This window comes from Schistosoma haematobium, chromosome ZW (assembly GCF_000699445.3).
Source record: "Schistosoma haematobium chromosome ZW, whole genome shotgun sequence".
NCBI lineage: Eukaryota > Metazoa > Platyhelminthes > Trematoda > Strigeidida > Schistosomatidae > Schistosoma > Schistosoma haematobium.
The window spans coordinates 82,383,124-82,406,068 of record NC_067195.1 but is presented as its reverse complement, the minus strand read 5'-3'; the positions used below and the strand labels follow the sequence as shown (position 1 = coordinate 82,406,068).

The 22,945-nt window shown below is 40.4% G+C and overlaps 1 protein-coding gene across 1 annotated transcript in view; it reads right to left on the bottom strand.

Annotated features, from left to right (window-relative positions):
• Positions 1-15,237, bottom strand: part of MS3_00004537 (uncharacterized protein) — a 38,224-nt gene extending 22,987 nt beyond the window's left edge. The window contains exons 1-4 of the mRNA XM_051212467.1: positions 15,192-15,237; positions 5,669-5,718; positions 1,436-1,744; positions 1-91 (exon numbers count right to left, since the gene is read on the bottom strand). The exon at positions 1-91 is cut by the window's left edge and continues 98 nt beyond it. Coding sequence (XP_051072652.1) covers positions 1-91; positions 1,436-1,744; positions 5,669-5,674 — 406 coding nt within the window. The 5' untranslated portion in view covers positions 5,675-5,718; positions 15,192-15,237. The remainder of the gene's footprint in view (positions 92-1,435; positions 1,745-5,668; positions 5,719-15,191) is intronic.
• Positions 15,238-22,945: the final 7,708 nt, after the last annotated feature.

Sequence of the window (22,945 nt, the reverse complement as noted above, 5' to 3'; positions counted from 1 at the left end):
GATTAGAAGTTTCTTTGCTAGATAGTTCCTCTTTCAACCGATTGATTTCCTCCACCAAAGAATTATGTGGTTCAGGAACAGTTATAGAACACTGAAAAAGAAAACGTCATATTCCTTAAAATCTCATTCTATATTGACTACAAGGTAAAAATAGTGTAATGAGAATAAACAATTTACAATAACCATAATATTAAACACGGCATGTAAATACATTATGAATTGCAAAAGAATAACTGTAAACATTAAATATATCACAGTATAATACAAAAAATTCCACAATTATTAACAAATTTCAGATATCAGAACGCTAATCAAACCACTTAAAACCTTCATGCTTCATCAATTCTGTATGTAAATGTGAATAAACCAGACAAATTACTACTGGTTAACGGGAAACTCAATATATTCTTTTCATTTATGGGAAAATATCTAATCATAAGTACCTAAGAATGATGAAGTAATCTAAATATCAAACTGACGGGAGAAAAAACCTACTGACTTGATTCTAAGCAGCTATTCGTATACAATATACGGGATTATTATGGCATTAGACAAATATAAACAAAATGAGGGCCGCGACAAAAATGATACATTAGTTTAAGTTGCCACACTTTATATTAACAGAATGAAAGTAAAGGAGCAAAACGAGAAACGCATGACGAATAAACAGAATCAATACTATCAGGAATTTAATCAAACAATAGTTACATAGGTATTGGAGTACACAGATATAAGCTGTCAAATACAAATTTAATTAGCCAGCAGTCAGTTATAATCAACATGGAGTTTAGGATAAATTTGCGTTGTGTCACGCTGCCGGACCACAAGAATACGACGAGATGAGAAATGACAATGAATAGTAAACGAATTGAAATAATGTAATAACAATCATTACGTGGAATAATGAACATTGAGAATGTAATTCAAGAATATAGAATTAAAAGGTGTGTATGATGGAAAAAATGAAACTCATAATCTAGAATAAGATAACGAATGAATTCATTTGTAGGTTTGTGATCAATTGTTAGACATATTACCCAAAGACTATTGATCGTGGTTATTGAGTAGACGACCATAACTAGGTAGTCTGGACCAACCAACACAACTCAGTTCAATTGCTAATAGCTTCATGGACTAATCCCATGTCTTGAATTGGCTACCCACATTTTCCTTTCAACTTATACTTACGTTAGCCAGGTAGGCGATGGTCAGAAATATGTAATACATGACCTAACCGCCTCAGTCAATAAAAAAATCACTGTTTCATCATCCGATTTTCCATCTTTACTCAGTATCCTGCGTCTAACCTTAAGATGGTTCAATTAGTCGCCCCACGACAGGCGGGAATCTTAAGAAACTTAACTATAAGAATAAGAATAGTGGTTAACAACAGTAGTTCATCACGTGAGAAAGAACAAGATCAACGTAAACTTACTTCAGAAATACTATCCACTTTATTTACAAAACTATTTAACTGTTCCAGTAGATTAGCTTCACGTTTTTTGGCTAAATCAAGCTCTTTGGTAAGTAGCGCAACTTTCTCTTCAGATTTTTCAACACGACCTTCTAAGTTACACAACAATAACGAATTGTCATCAACACGTGGAGTTGAAATCGACGTCTTTTCTTGTTGTAATCGAGTAATTACTGATCTAAGTTGTTCGATTTCATCGAGATAAGCTGCTTCCATTTCTTTTTTCAATTCTAATTTCTTTAATAGACTGTGATTTTCCTGTAAAAGATTCTGTAGAATGTATAAAAACAATTTAACTTTGCGTATTGTGAAAAACGAAAACACTCAACATAACGGAGATGAAGTGATATCGATTCAAAAACAGGGGTATTTAAAAACTAATAACTGAAAACTTTTAATTTAAGACTGTATAAAATCTACGGCATATTGAAAACCGTGATACACAGACAAACACAAGCAAAAGATTGAAGTTAGACTTATTGTTATGATGCGTGGTGTCCGAATCTGATAGACACATAGACTTTCTATATCCAAGCCCCGACCGGAGACTAAATAAGAATATGAGTGGGGAGGGAAGTTTATTGGGCTAAACCGAATCCTATGCATAAGCACTCATTTATGTATCTATTCCTTAGAAAACGAAATCATTTGTCGTACAATAACATGCATTTGTCAATTGTGAAATTCTTGATTGGCTCAAAGTGATCTTCTCATTCGGAGATTTTTGATTGACCCACTGTATTATTTATATACTATCGGACCCAGGGTCAGTGGTTTAGAGGTTAAGAACTCGCACACAAAGCCAATGATCTTGGTTTAGGTCCCCTGTGATGACGTCGTGGATGATCACTGATGACGAGTTCCATACTAGAAAGGAACAGTTGTACAGTGGACTAAGGTTTTTAGGGATTGTACAACTTATGTTGATGCGTAATGTCAACGAAAGCCAGCGAGACCATAATTTATGAACGCACCAATCAGATCTAGGACATTAGGTACTGGGTTTTGGCATGAAATCCATTCATCCATTCGGCTAAATGGCGTTTTGCTATTTTAACTAATATCAGTTCGCGATGAAAACCCTAGAGCAGTGCACGTTCACGATCCAGCATGTGTGTGTAGTGTCAGTTATTATGTTAAGCCCATATACTTTATTCTAGCCTTCAGACAGCCCAATCTATTCATTCTACCTGAGTCATATTTTGACCTTGTCAATTATTTGCTTATCAGTCCTGACTGTTTTTATATGAGCGTATATGAGTGTACTTTTCATATCCCATGACTCTCACATGTCTGTAGTTTATTTTTGTCTGCCTATAAATATTGAGTAACGCCTGGCTAAAAATGAGTTGGCTTACCAGCTATCTCCACTGCGCGTCATTTTGCTTTGTTCTATTGCCTTCACTTTATGTACAAAATATGTGTATTCAAAGGCCATTCTCGTTAATTGACTAATCTAAATTCCGTTATTGACTAACGTGATTTAAGTCGATGATTGTATACGAGGATAGGTGATAACAAACATACGATCTACACGGAGTTAGATCCACGGGCCACTAAATTGGTGAGCCCGACGTGATGAATGATGCAGCATGCGGTTATGCATGTGGAAGAATAGATAAGACGTAATAGTTTCGAATCAGCTAGTTAGAGGCATCCACAGACATAATAGGAGGCGATTTCGAAATGAAAAATGTATGTTGTGATAACATAACATAATGACCTCGACTAAGTGAATGAATGTAATATTAGGTCAAAATGACATGAAAAATTGGAACGAACTCACTTAAAGCAGGAAAATTTTACGTTTTTGAATAACAAAAATATAGTCCAATGAGTTTCGAATGACATAACGTGGAGTGTTCATAAAATGATAATTTGTTCGGTGAGTGATATGATTGCGAAAATGTCATAATTTAATGACAGCACGAACAAGATTAATAATTCCACATTCGGTCATGATATTGACAATAATGTAATAGTAAGCATATAATGATAATTTGAATCGTAATGGAACAATCCGATAAATGGGTCAATGAGAATAGTTGACGTGAGGACAAAGTATCGATAAGATAATACGACTTGAGCATGTCCATACCATGATGCACAGGTTTTGCTGATTGCGTCGGATTGAAGATTGCGCTGGCTTCGCTGAATTTGTTCGTCGAAAGTACTGAGTGCAAAAGTTCCTTCATCGACGTAGCTTGCTGCGTTGCGTTCGTCGGCGGCGGGCTTACCAACTTAGTGGCCCGTGGATCTGACTCCGTGTAGATCGTATGTTTGTTATCACCTATCCTCGTATACAATCATCGACTTAAATCACGTTAGTCAATAACGGAATTTAGATTAGTCAATTAACGAGAATGGCCTTTGAATACACATATTTTGTACATAAAGTGAAGGCAATAGAACAAAGCAAAATGACGCGCAGTGGAGATAGCTGGTAAGCCAACTCATTTTTAGCCAGGCGTTACTCAATATTTATAGGCAGACAAAAATAAACTACAGACATGTGAGAGTCATGGGATATGAAAAGTACACTCATATACGCTCATATAAAAACAGTCAGGACTGATAAGCAAATAATTGACAAGGTCAAAATATGACTCAGGTAGAATGAATAGATTGGGCTGTCTGAAGGCTAGAATAAAGTATATGGGCTTAACATAATAACTGACACTACATATGACTCGAGCCCAGGACCGTCTGTCTCGCATACTAGGACGAAATAGCCGTCCAGTGCTTCCAGCTTGTCATTGGTGGTCTAGCATAGATAGACTCATGAATTCAACTATTAGAAATACTTTATTACACACAATTATAAGCAATCTCAGTGAGTTCGGAGTAGAAATCAATGAGCGGAAAAGGAATCACATAAATAATCATCAGTAATTTGCGTGCCTCTTTGTGCGTATTTAGTGACCAACAACATTTACTTTCACTATCACACATCGTCTGTATTATTAGCATATGTGAAAATAATATTTGAAATAGTCTCAGAAATTGAAGTCTAAATAATTCCTACGTTTCGTCCAGCAAAATTGTCTGGACTTCTTCAGGGTAACTATTGAAATCAAAACTATCAGAGAAATATATTATGTTTAACAATCAAGTCAAAACTTTACTGTGCTTATCCAATCATATCCAGATGTTGACTTTAGTAAGAAGGATAACATGAATCAGTTACATGCGAATCATGTGAAAATTTCACAATATGAAGATAAACAAATGAATGATTGTGTGTAAGTTTGAGTTATTAATAGTTGATATTAGGTGTTAATTTGTTTTCGTTGGAAGTAGAAATCAAAAGTGCAAAGTTAAAATGTTTTTTGAAACGTCGATGTGTATACAAAATGAGAACCATCAAATACATAATTTTAGTGGTACAATATTCCAATTAATTCCTGTCAGAATAACGATGCATTTAAAATAAATAGGTTGGATAGAGATAAAGTCCAATTACTTGTTAATGAACATTTGCCGTGTGGTAGCTAGTTGAATACTATCTTTTTTTATTTCGGCTGTTTTTATTAGCTCATATATACAGCGCTTCTGCAGTCAATCTTTCATTATGTGCCAAAACCTTTCTGAAGTATTTTGGTTCCTTCGAAATTGATCTTCTGCCCTGTTTCTAACATATGTAATGCTATCGACAACTTATTCTCTCTTTCTTATATATGGGCTAATAAGAACAGCCGGTATAAATAAAGATGGTATTCAACTAGCTACCACACGGCAAATGTTGATTAACAAGCAATTGGACTTCACCTCTATCCAACCTATTTATTTCACATGCATCGTTATTCTGACAAGAATTAATAATCCACGATGTGGAACTCGCTGGGACGACGTTCTTAGTACATGCCTAATGAATAGAGAGACCCAGGACTGATATAAATCAAATCATATTACGCAAACACCCTGAATACTGAAAGAAAATTTGGACAGTGGAACGATCCATAAACCTTAAGACATTTATTTATAGAAAACTGAAATCGATGGACTATTATACTAGAGTTGAAGTTATACCCATGCTTTCCATCCTCATGTAGTTGTCGTGTCAGCTAAGATCAATGAACAGAGTTAATCGCCTGAGCGAAATGCCGATTCAAGGCTTTATAGCAAAACGAAATCTACATCCCTGATAAATAAAAAGCCCATGACAAAAATGGATAATAAACGATAAAACCTTACGTCCATTTTTATCCAGTGAATACAAAAGGTAATCCAATTTCACCACAAATCTGTCAACGTGAAGAAAAAACAGATAAGTTGGATAAATTAGGTCTTAAAAAACACTAACAACACTTTAAAATACAGTCCCAAGTAAATATTTTCGTTATAATTGGTAAACAGACAAATCAAGTAGAGACTGCCATAAATTCCCATCACTTCAATTTTTCAATGAAGCGGAAGCAGATCACTACGAGAAAAACCAATGAGTGAAAATAATTACATATGTTATGGTTGATAAATAAAAATAAACCTATCCAAAATAAACAAGGAAAATCGAGGGACAAAGTAGAGTATTACGAATTTCAAGACCTAAAGAATTAAAAAATAATTAGTGCACGGCTGTAACGGAATTAAAGGTATGACCTAGTCATCAAATACTGATTAATACCAACCCATGAACTCCGCCTGTAGCTCTTATAGGGTTGCTGCCGGTCCCAAGCCCGGGTAAAGGAGGAGGGTTGGGCATGGGGTTAGCGTCCCAATCCCGTAGAAAACTAACTCGCTAAAAAACGCTTACCAGAAAAAATAATCCAAACCATTTTAACTCTGCCCTGGGAGTTAGAAGGTCTTCATTTAGAAGAATTATGACGCTTCATGGTGAAAGCCGAGTTCCTTCGGAAGCCACGAGGCCGATGCCCCTTCTAACAACCAGAGCAAAAATTTTTATAGGTACATGGAACGTTCGAACAATGTGGGGAACCGGGAAGACCAGTCAAATATCAATGGAAATGAGGAGATACAACTTAGCAGTACTGGGAATCAGCGAAACCCACTGGACCCAAACTGGACAGAAAAGGCTAGCTACGGGAGAGATGCTGCTATACTCCGGTCACGAAGAGGACAATGCTCCACACACTCAGGGAGTCGCTCTTATGCTGTCCAAAGTAGCACGAAATGCACTTGTAGGATGGGAATCTCACGGATCGAGAATCATCAAAGCATCATTCAAAACAAAGAAGGAGGGGATCACAATAAATATTATCCAATGTTATGCACCCACCAATGATAGCAACGACGAAATTAAAGATCAGTTCTACGAGCGGCTGCAGTCAATCATTGAGAAATGCCCAAGAAAGGACCTAACTATTCTGATGGGAGATCTAAATGCCAAAGTCGGAATAGACAACACTGGATATGAAGATATTATGGGACGACATGGACTGGGAGAAAGAAACGAAAATGGAGAAAGATTTGCAAATCTATGTGCATTCAACAAATTGGTCATAGGAGGCACAATATTTCCACACAAGCGTATACACAAGGCTACATGGATCTCACCGGACCACACTACAGAGAACCAAATAGATCATATTTGCATCAACAAAAAATTCCGAAGGACAATGGAAGATGTGAGAACCAGGAGAGGTGCTGACGTAGCTTCAGATCACCGCCTAGTTGTAGCCAATTTGAAACTGAAGCTAAAAAAGAACTGGACAAGTGGACAAACAGCAATACAAAGGTTCAATACAGCCTTCCTTCGAGATACTGACAAACTCAATGAATTCAAGTTAGCTCTCAACAACAGGTTCCAAGCCTTACAAGATCTACTGAAAGAAGAAGAAACTACTATGGAGGACAACTGGAAAGGCATCAAGGAAGCATTAACTTCAACGTGTCAAGAGGTTCTCGGTCTAAAGAAATACCATCATAAGGAATGGATCTCTACAGAAACACTGGACAAGATCAAAGAAAGGAAGAACAAGAAGGAAGCAATAAACAACAGCCGAACACGAGCAGAGAAAGTCCAAGCACAAGCTGAATACATAGAAGCAAACAAACAAGTGAAGAGGAGCATTAGAGCCGACAAGAAATACGTGGAAGAACTAGCAACGACGGCAGAAAAAGCTGCTAGAGAAGGAAATATGAAACAGCTTTACGATACAACGAAGAAACTATCAGGGAATTACAGTAAACCAGAGAGGCCGGTCAAAGACAAAGAAGGCAAGCCAATCACCGAAATTCAACAACAGCGTAACAGATGGGTAGAATACTTCGAAGAGCTCCTGAATAGGCCGGCTCCAATGAACCCACCGAACATCGAAGCAGCACACATAGATCTTCCTATAGATGTCAATCCACCAACTACGGAAGAAATTAGAATGGCCGTCAGACAAATCAAGACCGGGAAAGCAGCGGGACCCTACAACATACCAGCTGAAGCACTGAAATCAGACATCGAAGCAACCACAAGCATGCTTTATCTTCTATTCAAAAAGATTTGGGAGGAGGAACAAGTGCCGATGGACTGGAAAGAAGGACACCTCGTCAAGATTCCAAAGAAAGGAGATCTGAGCAAATGTGAAAACTACATAGGCATAACACTACTGTCAATACCAGGGAAAGTCTTCAACAGATTGTTGCTGAACCGGATGAAGGATGCAGTAGATGCCCAACTTCGAGATCAACAAGCTGGATTCCGTAAGGATCGGTCGTGCACAGACCAAATTGCAACACTACGGATCATCGTCGAACAATCAGTTGAGTGGAACTCATCACTATACATCAACTTCATTGATTATGAAAGGGCATTCGACAGTGTAGATAGGAAGACATTATGGAAACTTCTTCGACACTACGGAGTTCCTGAGAAGATTGTCAATATTATCCGGAACTCATACGACGGACTACAGTGCAAAGTAGTGCATGGAGGACAGCTGACAGATGCATTCCAAGTAAGGACCGGAGTCAGACAAGGCTGTTTACTCTCTCCCTTCCTCTTTCTTCTGGTGGTCGACTGGATTATGAAGACCTCGACATCTGAAGGAAAACACGGAATACAATGGACAGCTCAGAACCAATTAGACGATCTGGACTTCGCAGATGACCTAGCCCTCCTATCACGTACACACGAACAGATGCAGATGAAGACAGCCAGTGTAGCAGCAGTCTCTGCATCAGTATGCCTCAGCATACACAAAGGGAAAACTAAGGTCCTCAAATTCAAAGCGGAGAACAGCAATCCAATCACACTTGATGGCGAAACTCTGGAAGATGTAGAGTCCTTCACATACCTGGGAAGCATCATCGATGAACAAGGAGGATCCGATGCAGACGTAAAGGCGAGGATCGGCAAAGCAAGGGCCGCTTTCCTACAATTGAAGAACATATGGAACTCAAAACAACTTTCAACCAATATCAAAGTGAGAATCATCAATACGAACGTCAAGGCAGTTCTACTGTATGGAGCTGAAACTTGGAGAACTACAACAACCATCATCAAGAAGGTACAAGTATTTATAAATAGCTGTCTACGCAAGATACTCAACATCCATTGGCCGGATACCATCAGCAATAGCCTTCTGTGGGAGAGAACAAACCAACTTCCAGCTGAAGAAGAAATTAGGAAAAGACGATGGAAATGGATAGGACATACATTACGCAAATCGTCAAACTGCATCACGAGGCAAGCCCTAACTTGGAATCTTGAAGGGAAGCGAAAAAGAGGAAGGCCAAAGAACACATTGCGTCGGATAATAGAAGTAGATATGAAAACGATGAATTACAACTGGACGGAGCTAGAAAGGATTGCCCAGGACAGGGTTGGATGGAGAATGCTGGTGAGCGGCCTATGCTCCTTCACGAGGAGTAACAGGCCTAAGTAAGTAAGTAAGTATGAACACCAAAAAATGTTTCTGTTCATCTATGGTCAGTGACCTCATAGTGTGATATCTTGCTCCAAATACCTTCGGCCTTCCGTCAACTAGCTGTTAAGGCAACCAGTAGACAAATATATCGCCTGAATCAATGGTAGTGTAAACTGACAAAAGTCAAGCTACCTCTTCATACTTCTAGTTGATTGATCACTGGGTAGTGGTCAATACTAAGTCTGTCAGGTTCTCAGTACATATCAAATTGTTTGAACTGAGTTGCAATGCGGCCACTAGTCTAGGTGACTGGACATCATGTACGCTATGGTGAGAGATAGTGGTTGGAGGTAGTCGACAGGAAACCATGGACCTCGTCTGGTCTTGCAGGCGTTGGTGTCGCACTAAGCGCTAGAGCTGAGGCAGCACTAGTCGATTGGATCCCCATTAACAGTCGGTTATGTGCTGTTAGATTAGAAAGTTCCATCAAAGTGAGAAGAAATCGGCGTGAGAAACGATGTCTTTTCGTCATCTCCGCCTATGCCCCGACAGATTGCAGCCTGGATGCAATCAAGGATGAGTTTTACCACCAGTTATCTGTTCTTCTCCAGAAAGTGCGTTCGACAGATATTGTAGTACTAGCCGGAGACTTGAATGCTCAGGTCGGGCGTCTAGGCACAGAAGAGAGTCGTTTAGGTGGCCGATGGGGACTCGTTAGTCGCAGGTCAGATAACGGGGACCGTCTACTGCAACTGTGCACAGACCACAACATGTTTCTGGCTAGCACTAACTTTCGGCACGGTCATCGCCGATGTGCCACCTGGAGTCCTCCCTCTGCATCCCAAGCCTGGACTCAGATTGATCACATCGCGATCAGCTACCGCTGGCGTGGTTGTGTACAAGACTGCCGCTCCTTTTGGAGTACCTATCTGGACTCTGACCATGCCTTGGTCTGCGCCAATCTTGCCTTACTTTTCAGTGGACAACGAAGTGACCGCCAGCAAAGGATTGATATCAGCAAGCTGGTTGCAACTTCTGTTGCAAATAAGTATCAAACCGAGCTAGCCTCTAGGCTAGCTACCACTCCACCGAAAAGTATAGATGAGCATTGCTTGCAATTGCATGACGCCATGAAAATGGCGGGAACAGTCAGTTGTGGGTTTGCGAAACGTCCCGCTTTTAAGCACTGGGTTTCTTCTGGTTCCTTACAACTCATTGAAGCCCGTCGGTCTACTCCGGGTGACCGTGAGTTTGACCATAAACGAAGGATGTTACGTAAGGAAATTGGGCAAAGCTTGCGTAAGGACCGAGAAGCCTGGTGGTCGAAGCTTGCTAATGAGCTGGAAGCAGCAGCTGGATCTCGTAACTACCGGAAGCTCTTCCAACTCATCCGAGCCACTGGCAGCAAGAAGTCTGGTGTGAGTGAAACAATCTGCGAGGACGATGGGATGCCAATCACTAACATCCATCGACGTCTTGGACGGTGGGCAGAATTTTTCGAAGGGCAGTTCAACTGGCCTGCTGCTCCGGCAACATCGGTCAGACTGTCCTGCCCTCCATGGCCGGTGACGACTGATCCACCAAACGAGGAGGAAGTCCGCAAGGAACTCCAACTGTTGAAGCGTTACAAATCACCTGGCCCAGATGACTTACCTCCGGCTCTTTTTAAAGATGGTGGTGACTTTTTGACTAAGGAATTGACGACGTTGTTTACAAAGGTTTGGGAACTAGAGAGTGTACCAACGTCATGGAATAAGTCGATAGTTGTCCCTATCTTTAAAAAGGGTTCACGTCGTTCCTGTAACAACTATCGGGGGATAAGTCTACCTCCGATTGCGTCCAAGCTATTGGCTTCCATCATACTTCGTAGGTTGTTCAAAACCCGAGAAAGATTGACTCGCGAGGAGCAGGCTGGGTTTCGTTCTGGTCGAGGATGTATTGATCATATCTTCACCCTCCGCCAAATGTTAGAACATCGCCATACTTATCAAAGGCCAACAATCGTAGTGTTTCTTGACATCAGGGCTGCCTTCGATTCGTTGGACAGGACTGTTCTCTGGGATTGTCTATTGAAGAAGGGTGTGCCTGAGAAGTTTATTAACATCCTAAAAGCCCTATATAAAAACACCTCAGGCAGAGTGAGGGCATACAACCACCTCTCTCCATTGTTCCATTCGAGTAGTGGGGTTAGGCAGGGTTGCCCAATCTCACTATTCCTCTCCAACTTTGCCATCGATGACATTCTGGAAACAGCTCTGATGAATGTAAGTAATGGTGGTGTGGATCTGTTGCCTGGAGAAAGACTTCTCGACCTTGAGTATGCGGACGATATTGTCTTACTGTGTGATAATGCCCAAGGCATGCAATCCGCACTTAATCAGTTGGCAATCAGTGTCCGTAGGTATGGTATGTGCTTTGCACCTTCGAAGTGCAAAGTACTCCTACAAGACTGGCAGGATTCTAATCCTGTACTCACCCTGGATGGTGAGCAGATAGACGTAGTCGAGAAGTTCGTGTATCTGGGTAGCTGCATAAGTGCTGGTGGGGGTGTGAGTGATGAGATCAATGCACGTATAGTGAAAGCCCGAGCGGCTTATGCCAATCTGGGCCATCTTTGGCGCCTTCGTGATGTTAGTCTGGCTGTAAAACGTCGGATCTACAACGCGTCGGTGAGAGCAGTTTTGCTCTATGCTTGTGAAACCTGGCCTCTCCGAGTTTAGGACGTTAGACGACTCTCTGTGTTCGATCATCGCTGTCTCCGAAGGATTGCTGACATTCAGTGGCAACACCATGTCAGTAATGCAGAGGTTCGGCATCGTGTGTTCGGGCACAGAGATGATAATTCAATTGGTGTTACCATCTTGAAACACCGACTTCGGTGGCTTGGACATGTTCTCCGAATGTCGTCCCAGAGAATTTCACGTCGTGCATTATTTGCCGACTCTGGGACTGGTTGGAAGAAGCGGAGAGGTGGTCAGTGCATGACATGGTGTCGTGGCATGAAAGAAAGCTGCAAAGGACTGGCTTGTGTTGGTCCTTCACGACTCCCTGGTTGGGGTCTGAGAGATGGTGCTACACAGTGGCTAGAGACGTTATCAGATATGGCTCAGAATAGAAGCCAGTGGCGATCCTGCTGTAACCTTCTTTTACTTTCTTCATAAAAAGTGGTTCTGTCTCCCTTACCTGAAAGATTTCTTCCGATTGTACCTTTGCGTTCCCTGATTACTAGCACATTACCTTACACCAATCTCTTCGTTATTGTTCTCTCTTTTTTTTTGTTGCGCTCCTTAGCTTTTTTTTTCTTTCTTTGTATTCCTCTCGAATTTTCATTGTTTTGTGTGGCGCATATATATTGGCGCTCTCTTGTACCAATATTCATGTGTCCAAATAAATAAATAATAAATAATCGTACTATTTGGCACTCATCAGCAAGGTGTTCCTGTAATTTTGAGATGTTTTACTTTCGTCAAATCCCAAATGTTGCTTCAGAACTGGTCTGTACCAACGCTTACACTATTCATAAATGGGGGAATCGAGTAGACCTTGAATGACATGGCTCAAAATCATTTGCAATGGCGCAGGTACATTCACTATTCGTGTTCTCTTAAATTCTAGTCTTCCGAGTTCTTTGTCCATTTTTTCTCTTTCCAAATTTATTTCACTGAATTATACTACTTGAATAACATCAAACCCTAATCTTTTCGATTACTGCTTATACTTTTACTACCTCTACCACTATGGAATTTGAATCGACAATTGTGTCTCTGTGCTAATGCGGTATGGCACCTTGAACTGATGTACGTACGTACAAAGTTCTACGTTGTTGCTGACTGACTGATTCATCATGGACATACTAGAGTTGATTATAGTAAGGTCTAACATTTTTTAGACTGATCATTTTATTTGAGACTTTGAGTGACAGGGCTCAGAATCGTTCGCAATACCTCAGGTGCATTCAATTTGTCTTCCTGAGATTCTAAGTTTCTTAATTATCTCAAAATATTTTTGCTCAGCGGAACCGTATTTTCTTTCTGAATAATATTTAATACGCCTAAGCTTTTCTGATATTAATAATGCTGTCAGTACTTATACTCCTCTGAAGCCTCGCTGTGTTGATGTGGTGCAGCAACTTGAATCGATGCATATAAATCCAAGGTTCTATGTTGTATATAACTGGGATGAATAATTTTTTAGTGAATAAAAAGGCCCTTTAATATAAAGCCAACAAAATGTAGACTTTTAGAAAAGAGCATTTAAGGATAGTTGATATTTATTTTGCCGCTGTGAAACCTATGATAACACTTGTGGACTGATACACATCAATACTTAGTTATTAACTTAAACACATAAACATTGGTACAAGGAGGCCCCAAATGGATATGCGCCACATAAATCATTCGATGTATGAGGGCTGGAGTACTGCCCGGGTGCTCAAACCGAAACAGGTGGTTTGCTTAGGGGGCCACACCCCGAGCCTTCGGCCTGAAAGTCTGATCCACAAGGCAGTGGGGCATCGTAAGGAGATGCGGTCCCATGGTAGCCGGTGACTAACAATGGGTTCACACGCCATTTGTTTCCTTAGGATCCTAGAGCCCATGTGTACCATTGGTTTGGAATCAGGGTTTTCCAACTCCCCTCGATGGACGCTCCGAGCCCATCAACCCGGTTAAAGCGCCTGACATTCGCTTTTTGTCCTCTCAATTTCGTAGACAGTAATGCCGCAAGAAGTCAGTGAGTAGAACTTCTCTGGCAGTGGTTGTATACGTGTGGCCATGTGAGAGCATTTTGAGAGAGCTGACTCTCCCCACCCTCGACCATACCAGGGCATTTTGGGGCAAATAATGATAACGGTATTTGCGTGGATGTATTTTCGGTCAGTGAGATTGATCGGTGTTTTAGTTGTTGATGGTTGAGATATTATGTGTAGTATGTCAGTCATTGACTACTGTAATTCTCTACCAAAACACGTAGTACCACCGCCCTCTGTTGATATATTAGAAGCGAGATTGCATTCCAACAGAACTATAAATAGCAGGGATTAATGTTGACTGATTGACCTATCCTTACTACTAAAGACTGAGTATACAGGAAAACGTTTGACACGAAATCCGATGAACTTAAGATCAGGATTCTGCCAATGATGTAGCAAGGGTGATTGGTGAGTACATTGTTACGCCTCTTACTGCATACATCTTGCTAGCATGTTTCAGCCAACACGACGTATAGGGCCGTGTTAAAAGAAAAGGTCTAGTATCATTAACACTTGTAACAATATGGCCTGCATTCACTGACTTGCCCAACTGTGATTCAACAAAATTGTAATGAAGATTATAAAAAGTGTAGGAAGCAATTTCCTACAGATTCAACCCTAAGCTAATCCCTAGACTGTCGAATAAAGAGTCTTGGTTCAGCCAAAGTCAGAACAAGTAAGCAATTTGGCTCGATAAACTTTATGTTTCTAAAACGTAAATTAACACCATTAGTGTACAAAACAAACAGTACAGTCTATAAACAGGGAAAAACAGAGACATAAAGTACCGAACAGTAGCTAGAGAGTAGGAAAAATGACTCAACTGAGCAAATAGTTTTATAATAAACATCGAATTGTGATTGGTGAATAAATAAGACACAGTCATACAAGGTCAAGAAAAGTTAGTGTGGTGGTGAGCGTTTCACTTTAATGTTGGTGAGTTTGTTTATCGATCACACTTTACAAAGAGGCTCAGATATAGCTGAGCACATATATGTGCATGTATTCTAGTACGGAGAGCCCAAACTCATGATTTAGGCTACAAAGCACACCACAACTTTAGAATTATAATCATCAGTCTTTTAAAGAGGTATGTCGTCTAAGCAAGAAACTGATAACTATAAAATCGTGGGGTCAATCAACTCACGAAAACACGGTTTGAAAATGCAAACAGCGCGCTAACAAAAGGGGTGTAGATTGCGCGTTATTTTAAAAATAATGCTGCTAAAATCCCAAAACATGAACAAATAAACAGTAAAAACATCGAAAATTCTATGTTTAGTTTTAACAAAGTGGGTTGGACAATTTATATAACCAGATGCATCAACAGTGACCATTTGGTTAGGCATTTACAACACCCAACATCATTCTGGGAGTGCTTTGTGAAGAACTATGTGGTGGATTGCAGTCTTCAGTAGCAAAGAAATTAGGTCGCTTGATCTGTGTTATTATTACCAATGAAGATCCGGCTTTCCATTGAAAGTGTCTACTGATGAGGCTGGTCTACTTAAATATGCCGTGGCGGTAAATAAATCCTCAAAATAAATAGCTTTGTAAGTCTTCGACATTGGATGCTGACCACATTAGTTTTAATGGACTCACTTAGCTGAAGGCGCTCGATCATGCATCCGCACCAGATCACGAGTAGGAACGCCGTGCTCAACAACCCCTCCAATCGCTAGCCATATTAGATCAGACGATCCTCGATATATTGATAGTCTATCCAATGTATCTTCGAACCTCCCCGCTTATGTCTTTTGATTTCACTTGGTGGGTACGATTTATAGTAGAACGTGTTACTGGTTAAAGCGCCGTCTAACTCCAAATACCTGTGGCATTGAAAATGCCACATGTATTTGAAGTTTGACAATGCCTTTACACGTTAGACCTCGTTAATCGAAGTACCCCAACACAGTCAAATCAGAAGTAAGAAATGAAATTGTTTAAAGGCATATATGGAAGACTGTTGATATATCGAGAAGCGTTCTGTCTAAGATGGTTAGCGGTTGTATGTGATGCGTAACCCAACGTACTCACCCGTGATTTGGTGTGGATTCGTGACCGATCGCTTTCAGCTAGGTGTCTCCAGTAAAACTAATGAGGTGAGCATCAATGTCGTAAGCGTACAGAACTTTATTTCGAGAATTTATTTACCTCTAAACATTTCTTCATACACGATGTTTCAGACATTGACCACTCGATTATAAAATGTATTCCCACTAATTTCACTTGATCGCAGTTTGCCAACATTCTTTCTGTCTCCGAAGATGATTGGTCATTGATATCGAAAAATGATAGGAACTTCTACAACCCCAGTTATAATTAGGACGAGAAATGCCTAAGTAAGGTTACTTCGCGTTCTACGATAAGATTAAGGAAAAGTCTTTAGGTGTTTTAAATCGCCATTGTGATGGAGTATAAAGAGACTCGTCACTAACGGTCTCCACAAGTTGAACTCTTTCGAACGTGGCAGCTTTCTTGGTAAGACATGGACCAGTTGCTTAGATGACATACACTAAGTGATGTTTAACAGAGGTAGAGTACAGAATCCGAAACACCCCCTGGCATTTGAGTGCACGGCGAAGTGACAAAAAACTCAGAAATATATTTGGCAGCCGTAGCACTGCAATGGGCAGTTACTTCCAAGTCATAAATAACTATTATTCGTACGGCATTTTGTTCCTGCATATATAGAAGTGATGTACTATTGACGGTATAACGTTAACCATTACTGTCATCGGTGTGCTCCAGCAACGCTTTATAAAATAATTTTCCTCAGCTCTGAAACTATCTAACCAACTTGTCGAAGTCATCTTGAAGATTAAAATAATCAGCCTCATTGCTTACTGCCCTCCAACATAACAGATATTCAAAACAACGTTGTTCGTAACGCTTTCATAATCGAAGCTGTCAAAACAGGAATGAGGAATGAAGTGGTTGGAATACATCGTACGGTCACTGAAATGTTACTGGTCCCTAGCCAGTCAAGTCACTGGATATAAAACAGTTTACAAATCTTCGTCGAGTTCAAGGACAACCAGTGCGCATTAGTTAATTGCAAGTCAAGGACTGACCCATGAGGCCGTGGTTACACTGTATGTTGTGCTTACTCGTGCTAATATATCTCCGTAACAACGTTGTTTGTGTTGTACGTCATCGAAGTAGCTGTAGCACCTGGATACGACGGAAGACCAATCCACGCCAAGTGATAATCGTGAGAGGTGACTTCGACATAAGCTCTTTGGTCATGCTATTCCCGTCCAGCTCGGGTAGACCCTCAGTCATTGGCACAAATTACATATGTTAGTAATCTGTAATATATTTACTAGATAGTAGATTTGTCCAGAAGTGTACTATCTAAGCTGACTGGCTACTGTGAGGGATGTGTAGCACGGAGTACTCAGCCGTAATCTGATGAGGATGCTTGAATGGACACCTACAACTAAGGTGTGTCCTGTCAAATTAATGAGGTCAGTACCAATGTTGAAAACTTATAGGATTATTTACTTGCCGCTACACTCTTCTGATTTTGACAGTGTCGATGATATAATCAGTATTGGTAACCCAATGACGTAGGGAAAATACCGTACTCCATCTACTCATGGTTTCGACTTCTAGATTTTCTTGATCATAGGCTTATGTCGTTGTCAGTTATTATAAATTTCTTCCCTTAATAAGTGTAAATGTATCCTGTGTGCTCCATGAGTCGTCGGTTGATCTCGTCTTTCATAACACTACAACAATATATTCCTTACATAACAGATACTCAACATAGGTTATTGTCTGCGCAAAGCCTAGACCACTTTTGAAGCACTGGATAATGTACGCAGTTTCTCATTGTCAAATGGAAGTATCTAAAGTAGAGAACGGATTATATAATTTGGTAAGTAGGACTGAAGTTCCGAGGACACCACATTTAGTCGAAATGATCAGCATTGCACCACAACCTCTTCCAAAAGAAAGTTTTATGACCGTGTTTCATCGTTCAAAAGAATTCCAAGTATGCCGGTCCCAAGAAAAGGTAAAGAAGGAGAGTTAGCATAGGGTCAATAACCTCATCCAGCGAAAAAAACCTTGCTGTAAAAACGCTAACCAGAATAAACAATTCAAACCATTTAAACATTGCCACCGAGTTGAAGGATTTTCAATCATAAGAATTAGGACGCTTCATGGTGAAAGTCGATATTCTTCGGAAGTCGAGAGGGCAATGCCTCTTCTAACAAATCGAGTAATAATTAATATGGGTTCATAGAATGTTCGGATAATGTGGAACACCGAAAAGACCAATCAAATAGATGTGGAAATGAAGAGACACAACCTGATAGTGCTCGCAATCAGTGAAGCCTATTGAACCAAATTTGGACAGAAAAGGATAGGTTTGGGAGAGATGCTTTTGTACTCCGATCACGAGGAATAAAATGATCCATACACTCAGGGAGTTACTCCGATTTTGTTCAAACAAGCACAAAATGCACTTATTTGGTGGCAATCTCATGGATCTAGGATCATCAAAGCATCATCCAAAACAAAGGAGGGAGACACAATCAATGTTATTCAATGTTATACACCCAACAATAATGGAAAAGATGACGATAAAGATTTACGAGGCTGCCATCAACCGTAGTGAAGTGCTTAGGAAAGGACCTGACCATCTTGATGGGAGACCTAAACTCAAAAGTCGGATTGAACAACATCGGATATGAAGATATCATGGGGTGACATGAACTGACTGGGAGAAGGGAACGAGAAAGGCGACAGATTCGCACATTTATGTGCACTCAACAAAATGGTTATAGGCGGCACAATATTCCCACGTAAACAAAGATCTGAACAAATGTGAGAACTACAGAGGCATTGCACCAGGAAAAGTTTGCAAGTGTTGCTGAACTGGATGAAACATTCAGTAGACGTCCAGCTTCGAAATCAACAGAACGGATTCCGTCAGAATCGGTCATCCACAAACCAAATCGCGACACTACCAATCATCGTTGGACAATCTACTGAATGCAACTCGTCACTATACATCAACTTCCTTGATTATGAGGAATATGGAAAGAACATCATGGAAACCTCTTCGACACTATGGTGTGCCTGAGAAAATTGTCAACATCATACGAAATTCATACGACGGACTACAGTGAGAAGTTGTGCATGGAGGACAGCTGACAGACGCGTTGCAATAGAGGACCGAAGTCAGACAAGGCTTCCTACTCTCCCCTTCCTTCTTCTTCTGATGGTTGACTGGATTATGAATACCTTCACATCTAAGGGGAAGCACAGAATACAGTGGACATGTTGGATGCAACTAGATGGTTTGGACTTTGCAGATGACCTGGTTCTTCTATCTCTCCCTCTCACACATACACCAACAAATGCAGGTCAAAACAAACAGTGTAGCAGCAGCCTCTCCAGAAGTAGGTCTCAATATACACAAAGGAAAAAGCAACATCCTCAAATACAACGCAGAGAACACCAACCTGGTCACAATTGATGGAGAAGCTCTGGAACATATGCAAACTTTCACGTGCCTACCTACACAGCGTCATCGACGAATAAAGAGGGTCCGATCCAGACATAAAGTCGAGGATTGGAAAACCAAAGACAGCATTCTTATAACTGAACAATAATAATATAATATATTTTTGCAATGGCAGGTACACGCCATTTTTACAGGCATGATCTATAAACTACAACATCTATTGTTTCGCAGTATGCATGTAAAACAAATATATTCTATGAAAGTGAATATTTATTTATAAAGTGAATATCAGTTCATCCCTTCAGATATACTGAGTAATCTGTGTTAGGATTTTGGTCGTGCTATTTATCCAATGCAACTTTTTAAGTTTGTAGTTGTTCTTGCCCAAGATTCACATGAATACGAACTTCGAAAAAAAGTTTCTACGGTCAAGGTTGAGAAGTACAGATCAAAATTTCGGGAAAACTTCTTCCTCACCAAGTATGCCATGATATGGAACAGTCTTCCCTCCGAAATTCGCATGGCAGATGAACTACATACGTTTGTAAAACTGCTTGATCAAGCCCTCAATTGCACTGATCTTGCATGTACGAACACATCTGTGCCCCACTCAGACATCATAGGCTCTCTCCATGTTTAGACGAAAATGGACTATAGTCAACAAAAGCACTGAATCGATGCCTTACCCACAGTCCATAGCTTGTAACTGCCTGATAAGCTTGTAAAATGGTACTAATAAAAATAGTGCTTCCCAACAGGATGTGAAACACAGAGGATTGTGTGAGGTGTGACATATACATAAAAATAAGCCTAAATGAGCCTAACATTGTAACAGCTTAGGTTGGTTGGTTAAGAGTTGACCCCAAACAACCAAGTATATGCCAAAACAGTATTGTTCAAGTATTCATTCACTTCCTTGTTTTGTATAAGCGTTATATTCCCTATTATCTTATATTGAATGTTGAGAGCCTTTGTTTGTCTGAACAGATAATCCCACGCTCCACTGTGACTGCGCTAAGATCGAAATAAAGACCTATTCACTACTTGTCTGGTTTCTTCTATCAATAGCACGAGGGTTACCTATAGACACGAAATTGGTGAGCCCTTTTGAACACAAATTTAACCTCATTTTTGTTATTAATATTATATTTTTTGTACTCAATCGTAAAAGTAGACCTGATTATCCGTAAACTAAGTTGGATATATAAATAGTTTTTTTCTTTTTTTTAATTACCTTAAGTTATTCGTGTTATAGAAACCATTTTTTCGTGCTAACTTTATTGCTATATTTGTCACATACCTCATGTCAGACTCAATAGAAACCCATAATCTGGATGATTTGTCACCAGTGGAGATAGACACTGTTATGACTACGAAATCCCGACTTCCAGAATTTGATCGTAGTGATCCTGAGTTGTGGTTTGCTCAACTAGAGCATTATTTCACGAGACACAATATCAAATCTGAAGGGATTCGCTATAGAGATTTGTGTTCTATCCTTCCTCCTTCAGTCGCCAAAGAAGTCCGTGACTTGATTTTAGATCCACCATCACCACAACCATACACCATCTTAAGACGAGAGATAATGAATCGTTTATCATTATCAGATAGTCAAAGAATTCAAAGACTTTTTCAAGGTGAAACACTAGGTGATCGGTCGCCGTCACAGTTTTTACGTCACCTCCAAGTCTTAGTGGGTGATAACACAGTGGGTGAAGCAGTCCTAAAACAAGGATGGATACAAGCTCTCCCATGCTACGTCCAACACTGTTTGGATGCACAAGATCCTGAAACCTCATTATCTCATTTAGCGCGTATAGCCGACAGAATAATGGAAAGAGGTCCTCCAACTGGATCAGGCACAATAAATCACACACAAAAAGTAGAATCAGCAAAAGACCCCGTAATAGAAGGACTCATTGCGAGTGTTAAGAGTCTCACTGAGGCTGTCACCAGAATGCAAATGGGTCATAGAAACAGGAGCAGGTCACCACAACGACCACGATCCAAGTCACAAAACAGGTCACAAATGTCCAGACAATCTGGGCAGTTTTGTTGGTACCACTGGAAGTTTGGTGTCAACTCAACCAAGTGCATGCAACCATGCGCCTGGCCTAAGCATAATTCTAAGACAGCGGGAAACGAGTAACCCCTCCCCAGGTCGCGACGACTGAGGAGGGGCGCCTAAACAGTCGCTTGTTTTATGTTAGAGACAGAAACTCGGGCTTGAATTTCTTGGTGGATACTGGCGCTGCTCTTAGCATCATCCCTCGAAATAAAACTGAGATTAGTCGAGAAACATCATCAATTACACTTCAAGCTGCAAATAAAACTAAAATTGCGACATTTGGGCAGAAAACTTTAACCCTAGATTTGGGGTTCAGGAGGCAATTCCCTTGGGTTTTCATGGTAGCCGACTTAGATCTGGCAATACTGGGGATGGACTTTCTAGAGAGATACGAATTTCTAGTTGACACCAAGAAACGGCGATTAACACTAAAAGAAACTTCGTATTACACAAAAGGCAAAGAAAGTCACATCAGCTCTCTTAACTTGATTCAAACTCCCCCAGTAACAACAGCGAAATTCCAAGATATACTCGCGGAATTTCCAAACTTAACTAAACCAAACCCACAGCCTTCTAAAGACAAACTAAAAGTAAGTCGCACTATCAAAACCGAAGGTGCACCGGTTTTTGCAAAACCCAGGAGACTAGCACCAGATAAGCTCAAAATCGCTAGGGCCGAGTTTGATTATATGCTACAATTGGGTATTATCCGTCCCTCTGATAGTCAATGGGCATCCCCTTTGCATATGGTCCCAAAGAAGAATGAAGGTGACTGGCGACCGTGCGGGGATTACAGAGCCCTAAACCGTCAAACCGTACCAGATAGTTACCCAATACCTCATATCCAAGATTTCACCAACGGTTTACAGGGTATGAACATATTCACTAAAATTGACTTAGTCAGGGCATATCACAATATCCCGGTGGCTGATGAAGATATTCCCAAGACAGCTATTACTACACCCTTTGGCTTATTCGAGTTTGTACGCATGCCATTCGGCCTGAGAAATGCGGCACAAAAATTTCAAAGATTCATAGATAACCTACTTCGAGATATGCCATTTGCGCAGGGGTATATAGACGACTTGTTAATTGCCAGCCCCGATTTGCAATCACACGAACAGCATGTACAAGCAGTGTTGAAAAGACTGGATGAACATGGAATAAACATACATCAAAGTAAGTGTGTTTTCGGTGTTCAAACTTTAGAATTTCTCGGTCACACAATAAGCCCAGAAGGGATTAAACCTATCAAAAAAGAAGTGGATACCATCAAACAATACCCCATACCTAGTTCTCTAACACAACTGAGAAGTTTTCTAGGTCTAATTAACTTTTATCGCAGATTCATACC